This window comes from Dreissena polymorpha, chromosome 4 (genome assembly GCF_020536995.1).
Source record: "Dreissena polymorpha isolate Duluth1 chromosome 4, UMN_Dpol_1.0, whole genome shotgun sequence".
In the NCBI taxonomy this organism is placed as follows: Eukaryota; Metazoa; Mollusca; class Bivalvia; order Myida; family Dreissenidae; genus Dreissena; species Dreissena polymorpha.
Window position 1 is genome coordinate 131876855 of NC_068358.1, and position 23176 is coordinate 131900030.

At 33.3% G+C, this 23176-nt stretch overlaps 1 protein-coding gene across 1 annotated transcript in view; it reads right to left on the bottom strand.

The window, feature by feature from the left end:
* LOC127876532 (cadherin-related tumor suppressor-like) overlaps window positions 1-23176 on the bottom strand; it is an 89421-nt gene extending 66245 nt beyond the window's left edge. Inside the window, exon 1 of the mRNA XM_052421823.1 lies at window positions 17564-23176. Within this exon, the coding sequence (XP_052277783.1) occupies window positions 17564-22726 (5163 nt within the window). The 5' untranslated portion in view covers window positions 22727-23176. The remainder of the gene's footprint in view (window positions 1-17563) is intronic.

Consider the following 23176-nt stretch of genomic DNA (forward strand, 5'->3'; position numbering starts at 1 on the left):
ATTGTGACAAGTTGCAGAAGTTGGATATCTGCTGTATAAAAACTAGCAGGATGACATTTCATCTGCAAGAACTGTAAATTGGTTGTTCCAGTCAGTGGCTAAAAGGCATTCATAGCCTGTGTAGTTGAGGTTACATGGTTTAGGAAATGAACTATTTATATTTTCATAGTCCAATTGGACTATAACCAGGGAACAAATTTAATAACAGTCTTATTATTGTGATGCTAAAATATAACAAACAAGAGATGTGTTTGTCAGAAACACAATGCCCCCTACTGCGCCGCTTAGACATATGTTTTTTGACCTTTAACCTTGAAGGATGACCTTGACCTTTCACCACTCAAAATGTGCAGCTCCATGAGATACACATGCATGCCAAATATCAAGTTGCTATGTGAAGAGACATAGAAGTTATGAGCATTTTTCGAAACCTAAACGCGAAACCTTAACGCAAAGTGTGACGGAAGAACAGACGGACTGACAGACAGACGGACGGTCTGATCACTATATGCCCTCATTTGGGGGCATAAAAAAAAGCTTTCATAATATTTGAATGTACATCTTTAAAACTGTTTAATACACCGCTTAAATTCTACATTTTCATAACTTTTTTTTTCTTTAAAATATATTGAAGTTTTATGTAATTTGTTTAAGTTCTATTTGTTACTTATACTTAAAAGTACACCTTTATCATAGATATTGATGATGAATGTACACATGTTACATTATGAGGGATTCATGCATAATTTAGCAGAACTTGTTCATTTACTATTCCATTTGGATAGACATTCTGATTTATTCATAAAAACACAAAACTGAAACCACCTGGTCCAGGTTACACGCAATTACATCACTATGGTAATGCACATCCAGCCATAAAAGTGACCAAAAAACATGTGCAAATGACCGCCAAGGACACTGGTCACATTTGGACAACTGGACATGAGAATTGGTGATAATGACCGTGAGGTAACATAACTGCCCGTGCAGACAGGTGTCAGAAATCATCAAAGCTGAGCTATTAATGTGTGGTCAACAATGTACAGAATGACAAGTGGACATTAATTTTTCTTGGGCTCGTATAATGAATGTCTTTTAAGGCCATTAATGACAATAGGCCATTTGTCCTAACAATAAAAACACTGCAATTGATCACCGTTTGATGCATATTGATCATCGATTAATTGTGCACATTAACGCTTTTATTTGTTGTTGTTGTTTTTATGCTGTATTTGTCTCTTATAGTTGGACTGATAAAATAAATTTCACGGAATCATTGATTGATAAAAAAAATAACTCTTCGTACTTAAAGTGTATCAACCGTTTATGAATACTCTTTAAAATATTCACTCGACATGTGTAACAAGTAAATTATATTAATTGAACTTGTTTAATTTACTAAACATGATGCCAAGCACTCGGTCTGAGGTTCTGCATGGATATTTAGAATTGGGCGAACAGTCTACTCCATCTGGGTAGCAGGAAACATTTACATCAGTTTTCTGAAAGGATCCAACTGCTTGAAACTAAACAGATCAACTGCAGTAAGGCACCTTGCATTATCTGCATAACAATATTAGCACTGCACCAGAACTTCCTGGGAATCACCCAAGTTGTGCCACAATCTGGCAGGCAAACTATTTATGCTGTAAGCTATTATTTTTTCTTATGGAATTTTGTTCCCAGATTTCTTAGAGAATTTTGTTCTCAAGAGTTATTTCTTCTAAAGCAGCAAAACTATCACAACAATTCTTTGTACATTGTTGTAAAAGTCCTCCTAATACAAGACTTAGTATGTTAAATCTTGTAGATGATTTGAAGGGATTTTGGAATGTTGGAATGACAGGAATGGACCAATCATTTGAGAAAGATATAGGATTTCAGCACTTGGAGTCTGTTATTAAGAACTGTCAGGTAGAAACATGGCACAGTTTAGCTTACAATTACTCGTGTTTTGTATTCTCATTACTTTCCTGTCATTTTAAAGACCACATATGGTTCAATTGAAATGGTGCACTTTCAGACATTGTCCAACTACAAAACTATAATAAAAAATACAGATTTATTTAAAATAATGTTTTTTAAATGCTGCAATTGAATTGTTTCATATTTCATAAAACAATATCTCACGATCTCTTAACATTATTATGTTATATTTATAGTAAATTTCTAATGATACAGTTAACAATACAAGTATGTTGATAAAAAATACATCCTATATTTCCCTTTTCCATAAAGAAAAGATATTTAACGTCAGAAGATAACAAAATAATGTATAGTGCTTCTGCATTTAAAGTCGATTGTGTACGTAATAAATACACAAAATCATGTGAATAATTCATCAACTTGTACTGTCCTAAGCAATACATCACAGTAATAGCTCTAAACAATTGACAGCCGTTAAGTAATGGCCTATTCTTAACTTTAGCATGTCTAGAAATATAGCAAAACATTAACAATCAAGTTATACACATTTATTGCAAAGCAAGGCTTCATTTTATGCAGGAATGTTTCTATTCTTCTATGAAATCTTCTAAGTCTGTTCATTCAACACAACAAACAACCTCATCATTCCATCATTATCAAATTTAGTGTCAAAATATTAAAAATACAGTATCACATTGCCAATCTGGGTGTATTATGCACTTACTGAGGTTCTTCATAAATTATGTCTAGTGCGCACTTTGTAAAACTGGCATGGAGTACTTTAAATGGTGCAAATTTTGTCAACTGGTAATTTTCATTGAGGTTCAAAACACAATGCATAATATCTTAAAATAGGATAATAAATCAATTTGGGGATGCATTTATCACATTCAAGATCTCATTTTTAAAACAGGATAATTGAAAAACTATTTTGTTGAAACTGAACTTGTGAGGTATAAGGTAAAAGATTTTCAATTACGACAATAACATAATATTATTGACATGCATTTATAACTGTTCACAAACAAATCACTACAAGTGTACTGGAAAGATTATATCCACAGAACGACAGTCCCATTAAGTCAATTACTTTTGGGCTAATTCTGCGAGTACTACAGAAACCGCAACAAAAACCCAGCAAATGTCCGACCAATGGAAAGAAAATTAAGAAATTCAAACCATGAATGGAATGAACCTGATAACCTATCGAATGAAAGCCCTTAATTCACTTGATTTTTTATGACAATTAAATCCATTTGATTGGATCAATAGCATCCCATCAGAGGGATAACCTAGATAATCAAAATTCTCGCATTACAAATGATTAAAGCCATTCAGCGTAAATCAATTCTTTGGGTCTATAATCACTAAGGTAGGCATTCAATCTGTGCGGTTTCTTACGACCTATGACCTTCCGGGCTCAGGATCAATGACGTGGGACGCCGGTTTAGCCTTAGACTGAACTTGCTCACTGACCATTCTCAATTGGTCATCCATGACATGGACATCTAACCTAAGAAACTGAATGATACCATAATCCAAAGCTTTATATTTAAAAACCATAATTTGATTGATAATTTAATAGTAGTTGCATAATGAGTAAAATATTATAAATCAATTTGATAATTAAATTTTGTATTTTTGATAAAAATACTGGTCACAAAGTTTTAAAGTAACAAAAATTTATTTAAGTCAAATTATGCACTTCAAACATTTTCAATGGTACAGTTTTCCCTTTCTAAACTGTATTGAGCTATACTTACATAAAAAAATACTGGAAATTAACATTTTTTATCATTTCATCACCTCGCTGAATTAAAGCAATTTGTTGAAATAAAATGAAACTCTGTCATGTCATAAAATCAATTAAATGTTAGGCTCGAAGTACACATTTTATTAGCTTGGTCTGAGCCGAGTATCAAATAACGAAATTTAACTAAAATAAAACACCTTTATGTGACATACAATACCATGTAAATATACCTGTTACAACACCTTGTTAAGTCAACATGAGTCATAATGCTTTGGGAATGACTTTACTTCTTTCTCTGCCTTTCTCTTATTTGAAGTTTAAACATTTATACCACAAAAAATAACCTCAGCATTGTATCATTTGATGGGCACGCACTGCCATCAAATTGGGTGGAATTTATGGGTAAAATATTTTTTGCATAAAACTGTCATAAAACGCTTAACATTTGTTCTATAAAAGCTATCAGTGCCCACATGAATTAACAATGAAACTCTTTAGAACTGCCATTACAAAATGCATTAAAGGGATCTTTTCACGCTTTGGTAAATTGACAAAATTGAAAAAAGTTGTTTCAGATTCGCACATTTTCGTTTTAGTTATGATATTTGTGAGGAAACAGTAATACTGAACATTTACCATGGTCTAATATAGCCATCATATGCATCTTTTGACGATTTTAAAACCTTAAAATTATAAAGCGTTGCAACGCGAAACGATTGAATAATTTGGAGAGTTCTGTTTTTGTCGTTATATTTTGTGAAACTACGAAGATTGCTTATATAAGGTATAAAATACGTCAAGCATGTGTACTCGGCGGAATAGCTCAGTAGGCTAAAGCGTTTTTACTTCAGGACTCTGGCAGGACTCCAGGGGTCACTGGTTCGAAACCTGCTCCGGGCAATGTTCTTTTCCTTTTTTTAATTTTATTCTTGATTTTTTACTGGAGCTTTTACGATCCAATGTTTACATTTATCGATATAAAGCATTTAATGAATAAGTTAAAAAATGCCAAAATCTGTGAAAAGGCCCCTTTAAGTGTCGCTGTCTTTAGTGCTGCCAGTGTTAAAAATAATCACACTATAAAAAGTGATATAAAGATTCTTTATTAGTTATAACATATTTTAGACATGAAACAGTTACTACCTTAAATGTTTTTAAATAAAGATGACTTAATTGCAATTTTTAATTATGCACTGCATTATTGATGCACTGGTATCAAAATTCAATTTTTATATCGGTTCTCCGCATTCCACTCTGTTCGTCCTTACAATATTAATAACAGTTTCCCAACTGTAGGCAAAGATTTGACAAATTTACATGAAAAATTACCTGACAAAAAAGCCTAAAATTTCAAACTAAAGGTGCTCATATTTTTTTCTTTCATTAAAATCTTTTCATTCTCTGATAGTCCAATCTCTGTTATCCATGTATTCAACAGTTAAATAAATAGAGAATTAAGGTAGGTCTGAAAATAAAAATACCCATTATATGGATTGTGTCATATTTCATGCAATAACAAAACCTAAGTTTTTGTAACTAGATAATGTTAAACATCCATATGCCCTGTCACAGCGGTTCTATTTAAAATCTGTCAAAAGAAATCAATCGTGTTTTAATTTTCCAACCATTTCAAATAGAACATCACATTCATCTGTGAAAACATACCCTCTCTTGGTGTGTTTCATTTGTAGTTAAAATGTTAAAATGCCTGCAGGCATATTTTATGAATCGAATGTTATCAATTACATTTGCATAGATTTTGAGTTATGCGATAAAATAACTTAGATTAATTTGTTTTAGTGAAGCAAAGATGTGGACTTGAACACTTAAAAGAGTTTATTCAACTTCTTTACTTTTACATGTACTCATGAGGTGATTATCACCATTGGACTGTGGCTTTTTAAGTTTTAACCCATTAAAATGTATTGAAATAGTTGTTTATTATTATCAGTTATTATCAAAAGACTGCAAATACTTTATACATACATACCCATAAATATAAATGTTTAAAGTAACATGGTAGGAAATGTTATTTAATTATATACACAGAGCTCCAGATAAGGTTCTGTGAAATTCTTAACGTTACTACCAGATTTTCAAAAAGAATTCTTAACTCTGAAATTTTATTCTTAACATTACTACTAAGTTTTGGAAAATAATTCTTAACTTTTCTAAATGACCTAAAATTAAATAATAATGGTTATTTTCATGCAAAACATCAAAATAAACATACTAGCAACTTTAATTACACGAGTTCAACAGTGTCTATTCAGTATTATACAATTTTATTTTTCAAATACCTTCATATGCCCAAACTGTGCTTAGATTGCATGCCTTCGATGATTTTTACATATTTCACAATTAAAACGGGTCTCCCCTTCAATCTTTTCAACTATTAGCCACTGGAATTGTCCCTTCCACTTGTTCAATATTTTTTTTGTTTAAGTTTGGACCCATCGTGTCGCGTTTTTTTTAGCTTTTCCAAATGTGTTGGCAACTGAACATACAATATCGTATAAGATCTTTTCTATAATTTCTTTCTTAACATTGAACTTCGGCTTACTTTGCGTACAATAAGTTAAAAGCGTGTTTTTGCACGCTTTGCAGTTTTTTAAGGCCAGCATTGTTTTTTGACAGATAGACTGTACACGCCGCTTTTATTGGAAAAAAAATGCGCTTTGTTAAACAAACCCGATAACCATTCTATATAAGCACCGAAAGATCTTTAATACGCAAAAAGAACTCAATAAAAATCGATACGAACCGATGTAAAAATAATATTCGTAACTTGATTTTGTAATTCTTAATGGTACGACAAGATTTTAAAAAGAATACGTAACGGACTTGAAAATTATTCGTAATTATAAAAATACAACCCTTATCTGGAGCTCTGATACAAATTTGATATCATTATTGCTGCTTTTATCTTTTTATAGTATTTTATACTATACAAAAACATCCAATTAGTACTATTTTACTGAACATTTAGTCACTGGGTCTTCTTTAAAACATTTCCGTTCAAATGATAATGGCCTGAGAATTCATAGCCCCAAGAATTCAAAATAAAATGAAAAATCAACACCTTAAAAGGATGAAAAGGAAACAATGGAAAGGCGCAAAATGACCAAGAACACCCAGCAGTTTTCAAGTAGAGAAAAAATTTAATACAAGTTCATAAAATGATGGATAGTGAGTCCTGACTGGACACTAAAAATATTCTAAATAAATATATAAAATTCCTTTGTCAAGAATTTGCCAATTTTATGTTTGTATCACCAACATTGTGTTTGTCTTCTTAACAAACCCCAATAGACCCGTTTCACAATAGGCCAAAATTGATAAGAGCGCAAAGTCACGTGGCTCGCAGAACTCCAGAACGAGGCTGAACGTGTATAAATTTCCAATACTCCAGCGCAACGCCGCATGTGATTTCAGCCTTTCACTCTTTTGAACATTCGGCGATGTAACGACTTAGAAAACACAATATGACATTGTCAGAATAAGTTATAAATATGTAATTTACATTATAAGTGTGAATACATTAAATAAATTGTCTTGATTAATTTAATAAAGTATTTGTTTTTCTCCATTTTTTCACACATTTGACACGCTTTGGTAGAGCTTTTTTATCGCGCTGTTTAAAAAAAAGATCTATCTTGTTTATTGATACATCTGTGGCTAAGTAGCCCCTGTGTTCCGGGTAAACCAATTATCTCGTTATGATCAGATACTGTGCCGACAAATACTAAATAACAGCATGGTGTCATAAACCACCTGTGGTAGATGCCTGGTCATTGAACACCATGTATGGTACCCCAATGTCTTATTGTGGTAGAAGTATTACGTAGTCATCTCTAAGACTAATGTAACACCAAATACTCAAACTAAATACTGTATAGATATTAGCCAGTTTTAATCATAATAATACAGTAAATGCTGGACATTTGTTCTAGCCTATTTTTCACACAGGCGGACATTCGTCCCTATGTTTTTGACAACCTGAACATTCGTGCCTTCGTTATTTTGACAATGCACAATGCACATATAATGGTTTCTACATAATTTTGACAGCCTGGACATTTGTTCCTTCGTTATTTGGACAGCCCTGAGATTCGTTCCTGAATAATTGCTATCCCGGTCATTATTATCACATTTTATCAAAATAATATGGCACTTTTATCCAGTATTTTAATATGTCGTTATTGAAATAGTTAAAAATAATGTTCTCATATTTTGTGTTTATTTTATATTGTGTATATTTAATATTGTTTTAAGATTTTATCGTGATCATGATAACGTTAAAAATAATCGAATATATCGACTTACACTGAGATATGTAATTTGCCAAAATGCAGAATTCTGGGCGTTAAAACTATGTAAGAGTATATACATCCCGTCTGTCAAAATAATGTTGGAACGATTGTCCGGGATGTCTACATAGCGTGGGAATGAATGTCCGGGTAGCTAAAACAACATATGAACTAATGTCCACCTTGTCAAAATTAGCATAGGAACAATTTTCCCTGTGAAAGAATATTCAGATACATAATTAAGTGCTTAATACTTTTTTATACATTTCAAATATTTATTAGCTTTTATGCTTAACACGAAACCTATTTATAGCGGGTACCGCTAAAATAAAACTCCGTCCTTACATAGTCTTATAAAGAGTGTTTGTTAGTGTATGGAAGAACACAATTAAAACAAGAATTTTCATTGACCACAACGGGGTTAATGAATGTTTCCGAAAAATCAAGACACAAACACACACAAGGGAGATTTATGACATGAGGTGGCATATATTTATCACTCATAATCACGTTTAAAGAGAAATCAAGGTGCATGCATAGACAGATCAGTTCGCTCCACGTTCGTTTTTTAACCTGTATAAAAGAATTATTCACATTGTATTTTACTTTAAAAGAACATTAATAAAAGTTAAACGAAAAATGACACAACATTTAACATGTGCTTTGCATTTTCTATTGCCTTTTTTTATGATTGAGTAAACACACATTTTACACGTTCGATCCTTCGTGAAAAATATTACAGACTAACAAACATACCATTCAGAATTTAGGTTATATAATAACCTTTTGTATTATACGACTTTTGTATATCTTTGTTTTGTGCAATTATCAATGTTTATTCTTCAGATCACATTTGCTCTGATGACAATGGGTATCTTGAATTTGAATCAAGATTAAATAGAATGTATATACACGTATACACTAGTGGTACTATATACTATGGCTTTGAAATATGACTTGGGTGTGAGAATATTTATTTCATAACCCCTCATAAATTTATTGACTAAACAACACATCCATGTATGAATATGTTTGCCGTAATTGTTACCAGTGTCATTGCTCATGAAAATCCAAAATGAAATTAATAAAATTCAACTGGTTTATAATCATCGCTATGCTCCGCCAAAGATCTATACATGTTCAGCCTCGTTCTGAAATTCGACGCGTCACGTGATATCTAAAAATAGCAACAGCGGTAGTATTGTGAAACTGGTCTATTACTTGTTATTTTATTGATTCAAGTGCATCAAGTCATTGTTGCTATTTTATTGGTTTAAAATAATACTTGCTACTGTGGGATTGAAAATCAAATTGTATGTTCTTGTAAATGCAGATAATTTATTTATTACTGTTACTTTTATATGCACTTAAAACATATCAAAACTGGAACAACTGGGGAATTATTAAAGAGTTTCAATGAGAGCACAGAGAATGAATAAAACATGTTGAACATTAAAGTTATATTTTTTAACTAGATCATAGCTAAATTGACATGTTACTAAACATGTGCTTCTTGTGTAAAAAAAATAACAACAAGTTCATTGAAGCTGAACTTTAACAATGACTAAATGAGTTTTCGTATTAAGTACCATGTATTCTGACACGAATCCAAACATATGTCAATTTAAAAATTACATTATGACATTTGAATTTAAGACCTGTCAAATTCTGAAAATTAATATCTGTAATATGTATAATTAATAACAATAAATAAATCCGAAAATTGTACAAAATTCTCAAAGCACTTAATTAGGTTCATATATGCACCAAGATTGAGCCTTTTGAAAACTAGCACAGTTCACCATCCGTTGGCATTTACTATGGCAGGTTACTTAGTTCATTGGGATTAAACAAGTTGTTTATTTACAAAGTTATTACCATAATTGAGATGTTGGGCACATATTCATTGAACATACCAACTAGACCTGAATGTTGGCTCAGTTAATGATATAGTATTCTTTTCTTTAATTAATTATCTTTACATTCAGGGTCATGCACAATAAATTCTTGTTATTTTTAAAATGCGAAGTATTGAGGCACATTTGTGTTTCTCATGACTAAGTTATTTATTGAAAAACACCCAGCTGAATTAGATTTCCAGATGAGCTGATAAAACCAAATTAGATTTCAAACAATGGGTCAAGTATTTATTTCATCAAGGTAGAACAAAAGCAATCATTACTGAACGCTTCTAAAAGATTTTTATGCAACTGTATCACGATATATTAAACAGTTAAAAAAAAAATCCAATACAGACCTTCGACTCCACTAGAGTAGTATTGTGGAAACAGATAAATAATTTAGAACCTCAAAAGTATTTTTTTTCTTTTAAAGGGAAGCCATAATCTGTGTATACAGGAAAAATAATACTCTCAAACTTAAATAATGATACCCGTGTTAGTTAAATCTGCAAGTAATAGGTAACATTAAAATGTCAATAAAATTTACAACATAAGCCTATTTCATGTTTACTCACAACCTGTTATATGACTTGGAGTGATGGTAGAAGTAAATCATTCAATCTTTCAACAAGCTAGTTATCTTTATTGTATTGTTTGTGTCAAATAGCAAAATCTTTAGAGGCACTTTATTGCAAATACAAGATAAAGCAAAATCATTGCTTCAGTCCTCACTTTTCTGACATAACTACTTGAAAACGGGGCCAATATCCTACCGCAGTCTTTGCAAGCATTTTAGTGCATGTTAGCAATTTATGCATGCAAATGGCCTATAATGTCAATACCTAAAAGAAACCTTTGAAAAAATTAAACGATGCAAACTTTTCATCATAAGTCATTTTTGCCAAAATGTAATTTCTTAAAAAAAAAAAAAAGACCTTCTGGGCGCACACAGAATCGTTTTAACTATGAATGACATAATTTTGAATAACTGTTTAACGCCTTTTTTGTTTGGATTATTTTACAATTTACATTTTTAGCAAAACACAGGTTCAAATCTGTACATTCCAAGACTCTCGAATTTCCTTGTTTTAAATCTTGAACAAAACTCTCTGAAATCTAAGCATGCAACTTTAGAAACAAATGTCCCAAAATACAAATAATCCTTTGATAGGGATCGGAAAGACTTGGTTCAACTTACGAAGGTGGCTGAACGCCATGTTTATAAACCATAATTGTTACATAGATTCGATCATCTATAACTTCCTCTGACCCACGCTCTATCTATTTAAATGTGACCAAGCAGAGAGATGTGATACGATTACATCAAAATTGACAAGATATGAATCATTTTGAAACAATCTCTAATTCAAATATTTTAGGACAGCTGCCATCTTTTTGCCTCAATCTTGCAAATATAAATATCAAAAACACAGCCTTTTTTAAAATTCTTTAAGACGAAAATAATATTAGTTGAATTTTCGATTCTGTTTACTTATTTATATATGCTGTTTATATGCTATTCATTGGGGGACTTTAAATACCACACTGTCTAGCAATTTTTAGACATTAAAATACAATAAAAAAACATCTTAATGCTCGAACAAATCTTAATATGCCAAAAACGTCTTATGAAACTAAATTATGCAGACCCGCTTTAAAACAAGAATACAAAAAACTCCTTCATGCCAAACATTAATATTTCTTTTTTGAAAAGATAAAAAAAGTCCCAATATTTCGTTTTTATTTTTTGGTCATTGTCTGTGAAATCCACTTGAAAACCTTTAAGCCTTTCAAAATATTAACGTATTATGGAAATCAACTTTTCTACCCACAATGCAGTTTCAATGCTCCAGTCACTTCAATCGGAGACATAAAGATCAGATAATGCTGAAACTTTACCTCACCTCATTGTCACCACAATGATCCATATTTTGTGGAGAAACTTTACTTTAACATGCAAACCCAAACTTAGGAGTAATAAATCCTACCCAAACCATTTCACCCACATCAAACTGTTTCAAGATATTGTTTCAAAAATGCTGAATATAATACTGGAGCCTGAGATTCATAATCATTGTGGTGGACATATGGGAACCACAGTCCTTTTGACAGCCACCAGCAAATGTCGCATTAACAATTGGCAGCCGGCTAAACTTGAAACCTGCCTGGTCAATTCAAAATATTTTGTTCTATGCTTGAAATAACATGTACATGTAGATATATGAGCCATCTATTACATTCAAACATTTTGTTCTATGGTCAATTCAACTGCATTAATGAATACCATAGCAACCCCATATTTTGTTTCTGAATTTGACAAAAACAAAGACAAGACAATGTCATCATGTTTTACAAAAATAAATAGAAGAAATAATTGGAATTTTATCTCAGTATATGCATTCTTGAATAAATCATTATTGTTTATCAAAAATTTATTTCCACAATCTAATGATCTAAATAGGTTTGATTTACTTCAGTTAACGGCAAGACTTTAACTATAATAAATCAATCCCAATAGTGGGTAGAAATTGGATTTTGTGTGGTTTCTGACAAAATACTATTGACCACAAAATCAATTCTGTTCACCGTAATAACTCTTAGTTTTTGGACACATAGAAAGATTATTTTAGAAAGTTTACAGACAATATGACAGCATACTTATCCATGATGTACAGATATTATTGTGTATAACATCACCTACCTGATGGCTAAGCATTTGATATATTGTAATATGAACTTTATGCTATTGTACTAAACAAACAGTGGAATTTTGTGTGTAATATTTTCTTTTATTATATACCTGTTTAATGCTTTTAACAAAATACAGGTTGTATCAATCGTTGAAATAAAAAATCCCGTATTTCGCTACTTGCTGTTTCCAATTCTGTATTACCATACTGGCCGGACTACTTCGACCCATTTAATGACGTCACATTACACGCACCGAAAATAGAAATATTTTATATTACGAAATATATTACGTAGTACATCGTGTGACGTCATTTCTGTGAAAAAACACAATAGTTTTATCTAAACTTTGTAAGGACATGTCGGACGTCGTGTGTAAACTATGTGTTAAAAACGTATTTTGGAGTGTGTGTTTATCATGCATAAATGTATATTTCAATAGAAATACAATAATATAGTGTGGTTTAAACTAAGTTTGATAAAGACATGGAAGATAGAAGTGGAAGTGCATATCGTTTTAACGTTTTTGTTATAAACATCGGATTAAAGTTGTCAACTTAATTGTTATAAAAATTGGATTAAAGATGACATTAAGGTAAGCGTGTCGGAAACCTGTGTTTTCCTGGTTGGAATGTTTACACGTTTATTTACATATACTGTATTAATACGCGTCTTAAATAAACTATGGCATACCGTTTTAGTCATTGTTTTGTCAGTTTTGTTAAAGTAAAAAATACATTTGTTAACGGTTTTCCTTAGTTGTTGTATATAATAAAAGGAATATTACGCTAGGCAATTGTTCCAAGAGTTTGTATCACTCTCGTGGCTTGTGCTATTTCGCATCACACTCGAGGCTCCGCCTCTCGTGTGATACGTCATCACACAAGCCACTCGAGTGATACAAACTCTTGGAACAATTGACTAGCGTAATATTCCGTATGTTTTGTTGAAGGTTGTCTTGAAAATATTCAAATAAGGTGTGGTACATTTGCAGCCTAGTCTGGGTGTCAGAAAATATAAAAATACTTATTTTGGTTAAAGAGTGGGTATACAAAAACTTAAAGCAATTACGGTAGTAACATATGACCATATTAGTATAATATATTATAATAAATGTTGCCTTCCCCTTTTTCGATAAGACATTAATTGTTCAAGGTTGAATGACAATTATCACCGGATACTTTCTATTGGAATCTCTAGCCATTCTAGTCTTTTCAGAAATTAGTGTCACTGGTTGCAGGAAAAATAATGAGATTTGGCAAGTTTGTTTTATGTTTAATAGTTTCAGGTTTCTGAAGGGTTGGACAAAACAAAATACTTTTCATCCACATTAGAAGGTCATGTTTCAACCATTAAATAAAAGATGGTCTTCACAGTTCACTATTATAATTAATTTCATCATGTTACTGCCTGCCACACCACTGTAGGGACAAAAGATTGTGTTGGTCTACCATCACAAATTGAGCGTTTTTTTCCTTTCAAAAACAAATAAATATATATGGTAAAATGTTTTGTAAAAGATTTAAATGTTTTATTGTAACCTGATCATGTGAATGTTAAATGCTATATATTTATTTGAGTTTTAAACTTCTTCTTCGTACAAAAAACTAAGGTAACTTTTTATTTTTTTAAAGTTGAGAACAGTTACTGTTGATTTGATAAATTAACATTAATTACTGTGCAAAGTTGAATGAACACATTCAGACAACCAAAATGATGATCAATTTGACTGTGTTGAAAGGGACCATTGTTTGAGGCCAAAATTATCTTCCCAAAAACAGGTTGATTAAATAATTCCTTGCAGTTACATAATGCTCAAGCCTTGAACAATGTTTTGTTGAATCCACATTGATTGATATTCATACAAACTGTCAGACAGTTGTTCCTACCTGTTAATACAGATAAATGATTAAGATAATACAGGCTGGGTTATTAATAACTAAATGCCACAGTGTGCAGATGCTTCACTTCATTAAATTTCACTTTAAATGTTATTTTCAACACTTAATGTTTTATATTACAGTAATGTTAAAAGTTTTAAATTAAAGAAAAGCATACATCAGCTACCAAATGTATTTCCTGATGTGTATCAGCTATTTTCATATGAAAACCAGACCAACCAAATCGAATACTTCAGCCATTAAATAAGCTGCACACTTGAAAATAAATACAGAGCAAGAAATTGAAATAAATTTACTGCAATTTCACCGCATTGGGCAATTATTTTGTAATCATATCTTCAAAACTTTCAAGGCATATTTTTATTACTCTTCAAAACAGACCCTCAGAGATGCTTCAAGTCATTAGATATTTCTTCTAAACGATTATTTCAGTCTGAATTGATCTTTTTATCTATTGAAATGTTCCACATACAAAGAAAAACTTCTGGTAGCTTTTTGCAAATTCATGCTCTTCAGAACAGCTTTCACCTATGAAAAGTATTTTTATTTAATTTCAAATTAAGTGTAAGAGCGTGGTAAAGCTTTAAGAACGTGTTATTGAAATCATTCAGTTTTGTTATCAAGTGATAAATATATTGTTATCAATTTTAAATACAGTCCAAACTGAGCAGTAGGTGACAGACCGTCTTAGGGAAGTCTGAAACGTGTCAACATGGACTCGGGTTCCTATCTCACGTAAAGATAGTCCCGCAGTTTCATTGATTTTTGAAGTAGTCGTACGAAGGAACTTTTAGGTGACAACAATGGAATTTAAGCTGTTGTATACATTAAGAAATGATTCATGTTTGGCCAAATAGCCAACCTGCATGGAAACACAAAGTCATTTATTCCTTCTTAATTCGGGTAAACATCTATCTGCGGGTGTTAGAAGTCAAAAACAAACTTAATATAGGGGAATTAGATGAGCGTTTAGAAGGAAATTTCCTTAAAACGGAAATCAAGTGACATTTAAATGTATGCTTAATAATATGGCCACCGTTAAACATTATCAGTTTGTTGACTGAAGATTTCATATATATCGATGAAAAGTTATAAATAATTAATAGACAACCATAAGGTGTTCGCATCAAGATTCATTCTAAGCTTATTAGTATTTCTGACATTTTGTTCAATATTTGAAGAATCTCCACATAAGATCATTTGTATGTGCACAACATGTGGCCATGTTCACTGAAATAAGAGTTGGATATGCAACTAATGACTTGCCTCATTTGATAATTTGATGTTGCTTCATGACATTTTGTTAATCATCACTTTTTAAAGATTAATAGAACAAGCCAAAAATGACGTCAAATGATTTTGCTTTAAATTGGATAATCAAATATACATCTGTCAATTAGAATATCTCAATAGTGAGTAATGTAAGAAATATTCCCGATCACTCCAAGCCCTTGAACAGATTAAAACATCCCAGGCATGACTATACTCCCAATCACTTTGACCACTGGATATATCAATCTTTCATAGATTTGTTAACAGAGTGACAACTAATTGGAATGGCCAATTTTAGCCCTAGGGTCAAAACCAACAGGACATATTGACTGGTGTTTCGCAATTATTACAGGTGTGATACACTGCTTGGACATAGGTACATACAATGACATTGTTTTCACTATTACAACCAATTATCAAAAGAAGCTGATATATAATATCAAAGAAACATATTCTGAATACAAGATTGTTTTCTTTGATGTTAATCCATGTAGTGTGGGAACAGGACCATCTTTAACATGACTAATACCTGTTTAATAATGGAAAACTGTTATTTACTGCTGTCATTACAAAAATTCCTTAACTGCCAAAAACTAACTGTTAGGGGAAATAATCAAACTGTGAATCTTTCTAGATATTATAATTCTTATATATTTAAACTATGGCTTAAAGGGATCTTTTCACGCTTTGGTAAATTGACAAAATTGAAAAAAGTTGTTTCAGATTCGCAAATTTTCGTTTTAGTTATGATATTTGTGAGGAAACAGTAATACTGAACATTTACCATGGTCTAATATAGCCATTATATGCATCTTTTGACGATTTTAAAACCTAAAAATTATAAAGCGTTGCAACGCAAAACGATTGAATAATTTGGAGAGTTCTGTTTTTGTCGTTAAATTTTGTGAAACTACGAAGATTGCTTATATAAGGTATAAAATACTCCAAGTATAAGTACTCGGCGGAATAGCTCAGTAGGCTAAAGCGTTTTTACTTCAGGACTCTGGCAGGACTCCAGGGGTCACTGGTTCGAAACCTGGTCCGGGCAATGTTCTTTTCCTTTTTTAAATTTTATTCTTGATTTTTTACTGGAGCTTTTACAATCCAATGTTTACATTTATCGATATAAAGCATTTAATGAATAAGTTAAAAAAATGCCAAAATCTGTGAAAAGGCCCCTTTAAACATTAAACAAAACAAATAAAAAAATGTGTTAACAATTACAATAAAACATTTTTTTAAATAAAAATAATGGGATAACCTAATATATTTTTTATAGGTGAACATAAAGAAATAAATTTTTAACCTACATGTACCTAATATTGAGCTAAGTAGTATTTAACCATACATGTAATGATGTATGCTATGTGAATATTTCAATTAAATATTTCTGATAAGATGCTGTACAAGGCGTACATTGAACATTGAAATTAATTGTTTTATCAAAGTGATACACATATCATTATAAATCAAATGTATACATGAACAGATAAATATGAAAGTGAATTATGAATTTTGAAGAAGTAGATATAGATAATTATAATAATCACATGAGGTTATTGATAAGTAAAAATTATCTGCATGTAATTGTCATATAGTCCTTCTAAAAAAACAAATCAAAACCAAATGTATTTAAAAGCCTCATAATAAGTTTTAACATAAAATTGCTGTTATATCTATGTAAGAATCTGGAAACAAAACCATAATACATGAACACTGAAAGGTAAACAAGTCTTTGCTCATGTTTTTTGTCTTAAAAAAAAATCTGTAGTATTTTAAAATTTAAATATTAAAATACACAAAGACACTTACCACAATAATGCTTGTTCTGGGCGTAGAACCCTGGGTATCGATGGCGTAGATCTCAATGTCGAATTCTCCGCCCATTGTCTCTCTATCTAATGGACCATTTGATGTCAGCCTTCCGGTTTCCTTATCAACGTTAAATATTCTCTCTGCTTGTAAGCCATTATCTCTACGAGTTATATTTGTAATGTAGTATTCAACATTGGAACTGAACCTAGATGTGGCTTGAACAGTAAATATATCTGCGTTTTGAACATTTTCACGAAGTGTACCACTATATGAGGCATTTTGAAAAACAGGACCTTGGTTGTTGTTGTTGGTGACCAAAACCGTGACTGGAAACATTATGGTTCGTTGGCTGGGACTGCCATAGTCATTTGCTACAATGGTCACAGGATATTTCACAGGATTCTCAGGTAACTGCCTGCTCAAGAGAAATCGTCCTGACCCGCTTTCCATGGAGAAATAATTTCCACTGTTGGGTGGAAAATTAAGAGCGACCTTACCATTGCTGTCTTTGTCCTTGTCTTTAGCAACAACAGTTGTTATGTATGTATTTGCTGGAGTCGCTTGGGGAATCGCTATGGCAGTGAAAGAAGTAATAGTCGGGTCGTTATCATTGACATCATCAACAGTTATAGTGACCACGGTCTCTGTGGTCAAACGCTGGGATACATCTATTGCCTGGTCCACAGCAATCACTCTAAGTTTAAACTCGCTCGCAACTTCCCGATCTAGTTCCTTGTCAGTATAAATCTGCCCGCTAACTTTCACAATTTTTAACTGATCACCAGGGGGATCCTGATGTTTGATCTCGTAAGTAACTTCGCCATTTTTATCAGAATCAACGTCACTTGCGCGTATGGTGCACACACTTCCTGTCAAACTCTCAGCAATATGACAAGAAAGTGGTTCATTTTGAAACACAGGGCTGTTGTCGTTCACATCTTTGACATTGATAGTGAATAGTATGGGATAAGCCAAAGGAGGAAGACCATGATCAGTGGCAGTGACATTCATTCTGTAAAAGCTCTTCTTCTCAAAGTCTAGCTTTTTCTGGAGGTATATTTTTCCAGTGTGCACGTCGATACCAAACATACCATCATTGTCTACGCCTGACAAGGAGTAAGTTATTACAGCATTAACACCTTGGTCAATGTCAGTAGCAGTGAAATCTGCAACAAGAAAACCTGGTTTTTCATCTTCACGCACACTGGAATCCATCTGAGATTGAGGGAATAGCGGTAAGTTATCGTTTATGTCCTTAATGGTCACTAGAACCTTACACGTGGCATTGTATTGTACCTCACCTGAGTCCACAGCCAGAATGTCAAGTTCATAGAAGTCCACCTTTTCTCGGTCCAACTGCGAAGTGTTCAAAATAATCTGCCCATTGAAATTGTTAATAGTGAAAGTCCCATTACCATTTCCACCGATTATAGCGTAAGTTATGACACTGTTGACACCAGAGTCAAGATCTTCTGCCTTTACGTTTGTTACATTGGAATACATTGGTGCATTTTCAAATATGCTGGTAGTGTAGACACTTTGCTTGAAGGTGGGTGGGTTGTCATTGACATCAAGAATTCGTACGCGAATGGTTGCAGTATCATTCAATTGATTTAGGCCATTGTCTCGGACCACGACATCAGTCTCTAGAGTATAATCTATTTTTGCAAGCTGTTCTCTGTCAAACACTCTGAGGCTTCTTATTTCTCCAGTTTGGGGGTCAATTTTGAAATCTTTCTGGTGGTCCCTAAAGTAGTATGTCAAATCTGAATTTCGACCTATGTCGGCATCTGTTGCCATAACTTGACCAATGTAGCTACCAACACGACGGTTCTCTTGCAAAGTAAATAAATAAGTAGCATTTATGAAAACGGGTTTATTGTCATTAAAGTCAGTGATGTGAATAGTGATGTTGAATTCTGCACTTCGTGACGGTTCGCCATTATCTCGTGCAACAACGCTCAATTTGTAAATATCCTTGGCTTCCCTATCTAATGCTTTTGCAATAAACAAATATCCATCCGGGAAAATGCCGAAGACTCTGTCTTCGTTTCCTCTTGTGATATTATAAGTTAGTCGACCATTTTCACCTCTATCACTATCAACCGCATTAAGAAGCAAGAATCTGCTATTCACTGGATGGTTTTCAACTAGGGATTTTTCAACGGAGCTTTGGAGAAACTTTGGTGTGTTATTATTTATATCTTTCACTGTAATAGTTACCTGCTGGGTGGCAGAAAAACTTGGGGAACCTGCATCCATAGCAACAACTGATAAGGTCACATAATCTGCATCGAGCATTTCCATTTGCTTGTTCAAATAAAGAAGTCCAGTGTCAGACTTTATTCCAAACATTGCATTGTGATCTGTCACCAAGGAATAAGTTACTAAGGAATTTGGCCCTTTCTCATCAGCATCACTGGCACTAATAACAGTGATATAGTGTCCCACAGGCCTATTCTCTAGAAGATCCACTTCAATACTTGGAAACTCAAACTCTGGTGCATTATCATTTACATCTTTCACCACAATGACCACACTGGTTTCAACAAATTTCCCACTTCCAGTAGCAACGACCTTTAATACAAATCTTGCACTGTTTTCCCGGTCTACAGCTTTGCTTCTTACTATAGCGCCAGATGCTGCATTAATGCTGAAAATGCTCTTCGGGTCTCCTCCAGTTATGAAGTAGCTTATTGCAGCACTACCTATGCCTGATGCTGTTACTGTTCCAACTTGTTGTCCAACATAAATTGGATTCACGCTTGTGCTGGGGTCTTCTGTAATTTCAAAACTGTAGTTGGCTTTCTCAAATATTGGTAGGGAGTCCGAGACTGACAGAACAGACACACGCACTGTGGCTGTAGCTGTGTACTTGTTGAACTTATCTTTAGCAAGAACGATAAGGTTGTAGACACTTGTCTGATCCTTCTTGAGCATATCAGTGGTTGTTATCACTCCAGTAGCGGCATTGATGGCAAATTTGGGGCTACTCACAGAAAATGAGTAAAAGATATCTGCATTTTCACCCAAATCCAGGTCTGTGGCTGTAACTTTCACGACCTCAACCCCTTGACCTTGACCTTCAATGACCTTGACATAGTACAGAGTTGGGTAGAACAGAGGTGGATTGTCGTTCACATCAGTCACAACAAGTATCACAGTTGCTGTTGAAGTCAATGGTGCTGGTCCTTTGTCATTGGCAATAATGATGATGGTGAAGTTCGAGATTTCCTCCCTATCTAAACCCTTCATTGTCGTTACAGCCCCAGAAGCTGTATTTAAGTGGAAAGTGCTCGGATACATATATTCAACATATGGATGAAATGAATAAACGAGACTACCATTCAAACCTGAATCATTATCTTCTGCTGAAGCAGACACCACTGGAGACACACTACCTTGATTTTCCTCCAAGCTTTCATAGAAAATATTTTGACTAAAACGGGGTGCCATGTCATTTTCATCCCTGATTGTGATACGTAATTCAGCATAGTCTGGTTTTAGAGCACCATCATGCACGGAGATGTTCATTCTGAAACTATTGGCTACTTCATAATGGAGTTGTGACTTTGTGGTAACCAATCCTGTTTCAGGGTTAATGTGAAACCAGTCTGGATTATTTCCACTTTCAATTCTGTAGGTGAGCTTTGCATAAAGCCCTGTATCCTGATCTCTAGCGTCCATGCTTGCAATAAAACTGCCAACTTCTGTCAACTCACTTATTTCTATATTTATGGTTTTATTTACAAATACAGGAGCAAACGTATTGATGTCATTCACATATATCACAATCTGTTTTACAGCAGTTCTAGGTGGAGTTCCTTTGTCTTTTGCCTGAAGTGTCAAATTGTAAACTTGATGCCTATGCATGTCTAACACTTGATCTCCATTCACAAAAAGCAAGTAATTTTTGCTATCGAAAGCTTGTAGCAGAAAGTGGTTAAGTTCATTACCAGCAATAATGCTGGCATTGGTCTCACCGTTTATCCCATCATCTTTGTCGGTCACAGTAATTCCTGCCACTTTTTCCCCATTGACGGCATTTTCGTTTACCCTAGAAAATTCTGTAGAGTCCAGTGGCACGTATTTCACAAATATTTCAGGGTCATGATTATTTGTATCTATAACAGTGATGTGGACAAAAGTCCGTCCAGAGTATGGCGGGCGTCCTTGATCCCTAGCAACTACAATCAGGTCACACTGACCTTGACATTCAATGGGTTGTGCTGCTGTTCTAATCTCACCGGTTGTATTGGAGATAGTGAACTGATCTGCTGGTGTTTCAAATTCGTAGATTACTTGTTGGTTAGCCCCAATATCTTTATCTGTGGCAAGAACTCTTTTCAACACTGTCCCAATTGGGTCCGTTTCGTTAACTTCTATAAAATAGTTACTGAATTCAAATGCTGGAGCGTTATCGTTTTCGTCAGTTATAGAAATGCTCAATGTTGTAGAACCAGAAAGCACAGGACTACCATTATCGCTGGCTTTTATGACCAGTGTATAAGAACTGATGGTTTCGCGATCTAAATTTCCAGTGGTTTTCAAAAATAATATAGGGCCGTATAACTCTGGATTGAAAACAAGATCAAATGGACCATTTTGGCCTGATATTATTTCATATGTATTAACTTCAGAATTACTACCATAGTCTCTATCTGTTGCTGTATCAATTCTAAATGTGGAACCAATATTGGAATTTTCCCTAATGTCTAATTTAGAACTTTGTTGAGGAAAGGTGGGTACGTTGTCATTCACATCAATGATTTTGATGTGCACTTCCACTGGATGATTGTTACCAGCACCACGTGCAATAACTAACAAGCTAAACTGATTTCCGACCAGGTTTAACGTTTCACGGTCAATGCTTACTTTTGTTGTTATGCGACCTGTATTTTGATCTAAATTAAAATTTGTTAAAAAATTAGTATCATCTGTGGAGTAGGTGTATGATGGTAGTTCACTAACAAAGCCCACTACAGTGCCTGGTGGCTGATTTTCGGAAACATTTAAATATTTATTGGTTTCTAAACCAGGGCCCTGCCCCTGTGCTAATTTGAAAAAGAAATGCACAAGCAATATAAGTGAAAACAATAAATTCACCATCCTTTTGTTTGCTCTGCCCAAAGATGTCAAATGTCCACATGATTTCGTCATTGTCGAAATCTTTTTCTCTTTTCCAGGCTGCTTTGACCACCTTAAGTGGCGGCACACATCAAACACTTCTCAATTACAACATCATTTCGGTAATTTCTTCATCTTAATCCAATTTTCGGATTAACACACGGGTATGTACTCCATTCGTTGACAAAACAGAAGCTTGTCCGAACGGTTGTAACTCCCGAGTAAACACTGAAATCCGAAGATCAAACAACTTCGATGTCTTCATACACCTTTATCACCTGTAGTTTGTTACCAGATATTGTTCATACGGTTCCATAAATCACGTCTGTTAACTACAAAATTAACAACATAACATCACGTGCGAAACAATAAAATATAATTCACAACACAAGTCCTGATTTACTTTAATTCACATGTTGTATGTCTTCTTTATAAAAACAGTTAAAACTTGAAACTGAAACACAAACACAACATATCAGTTTG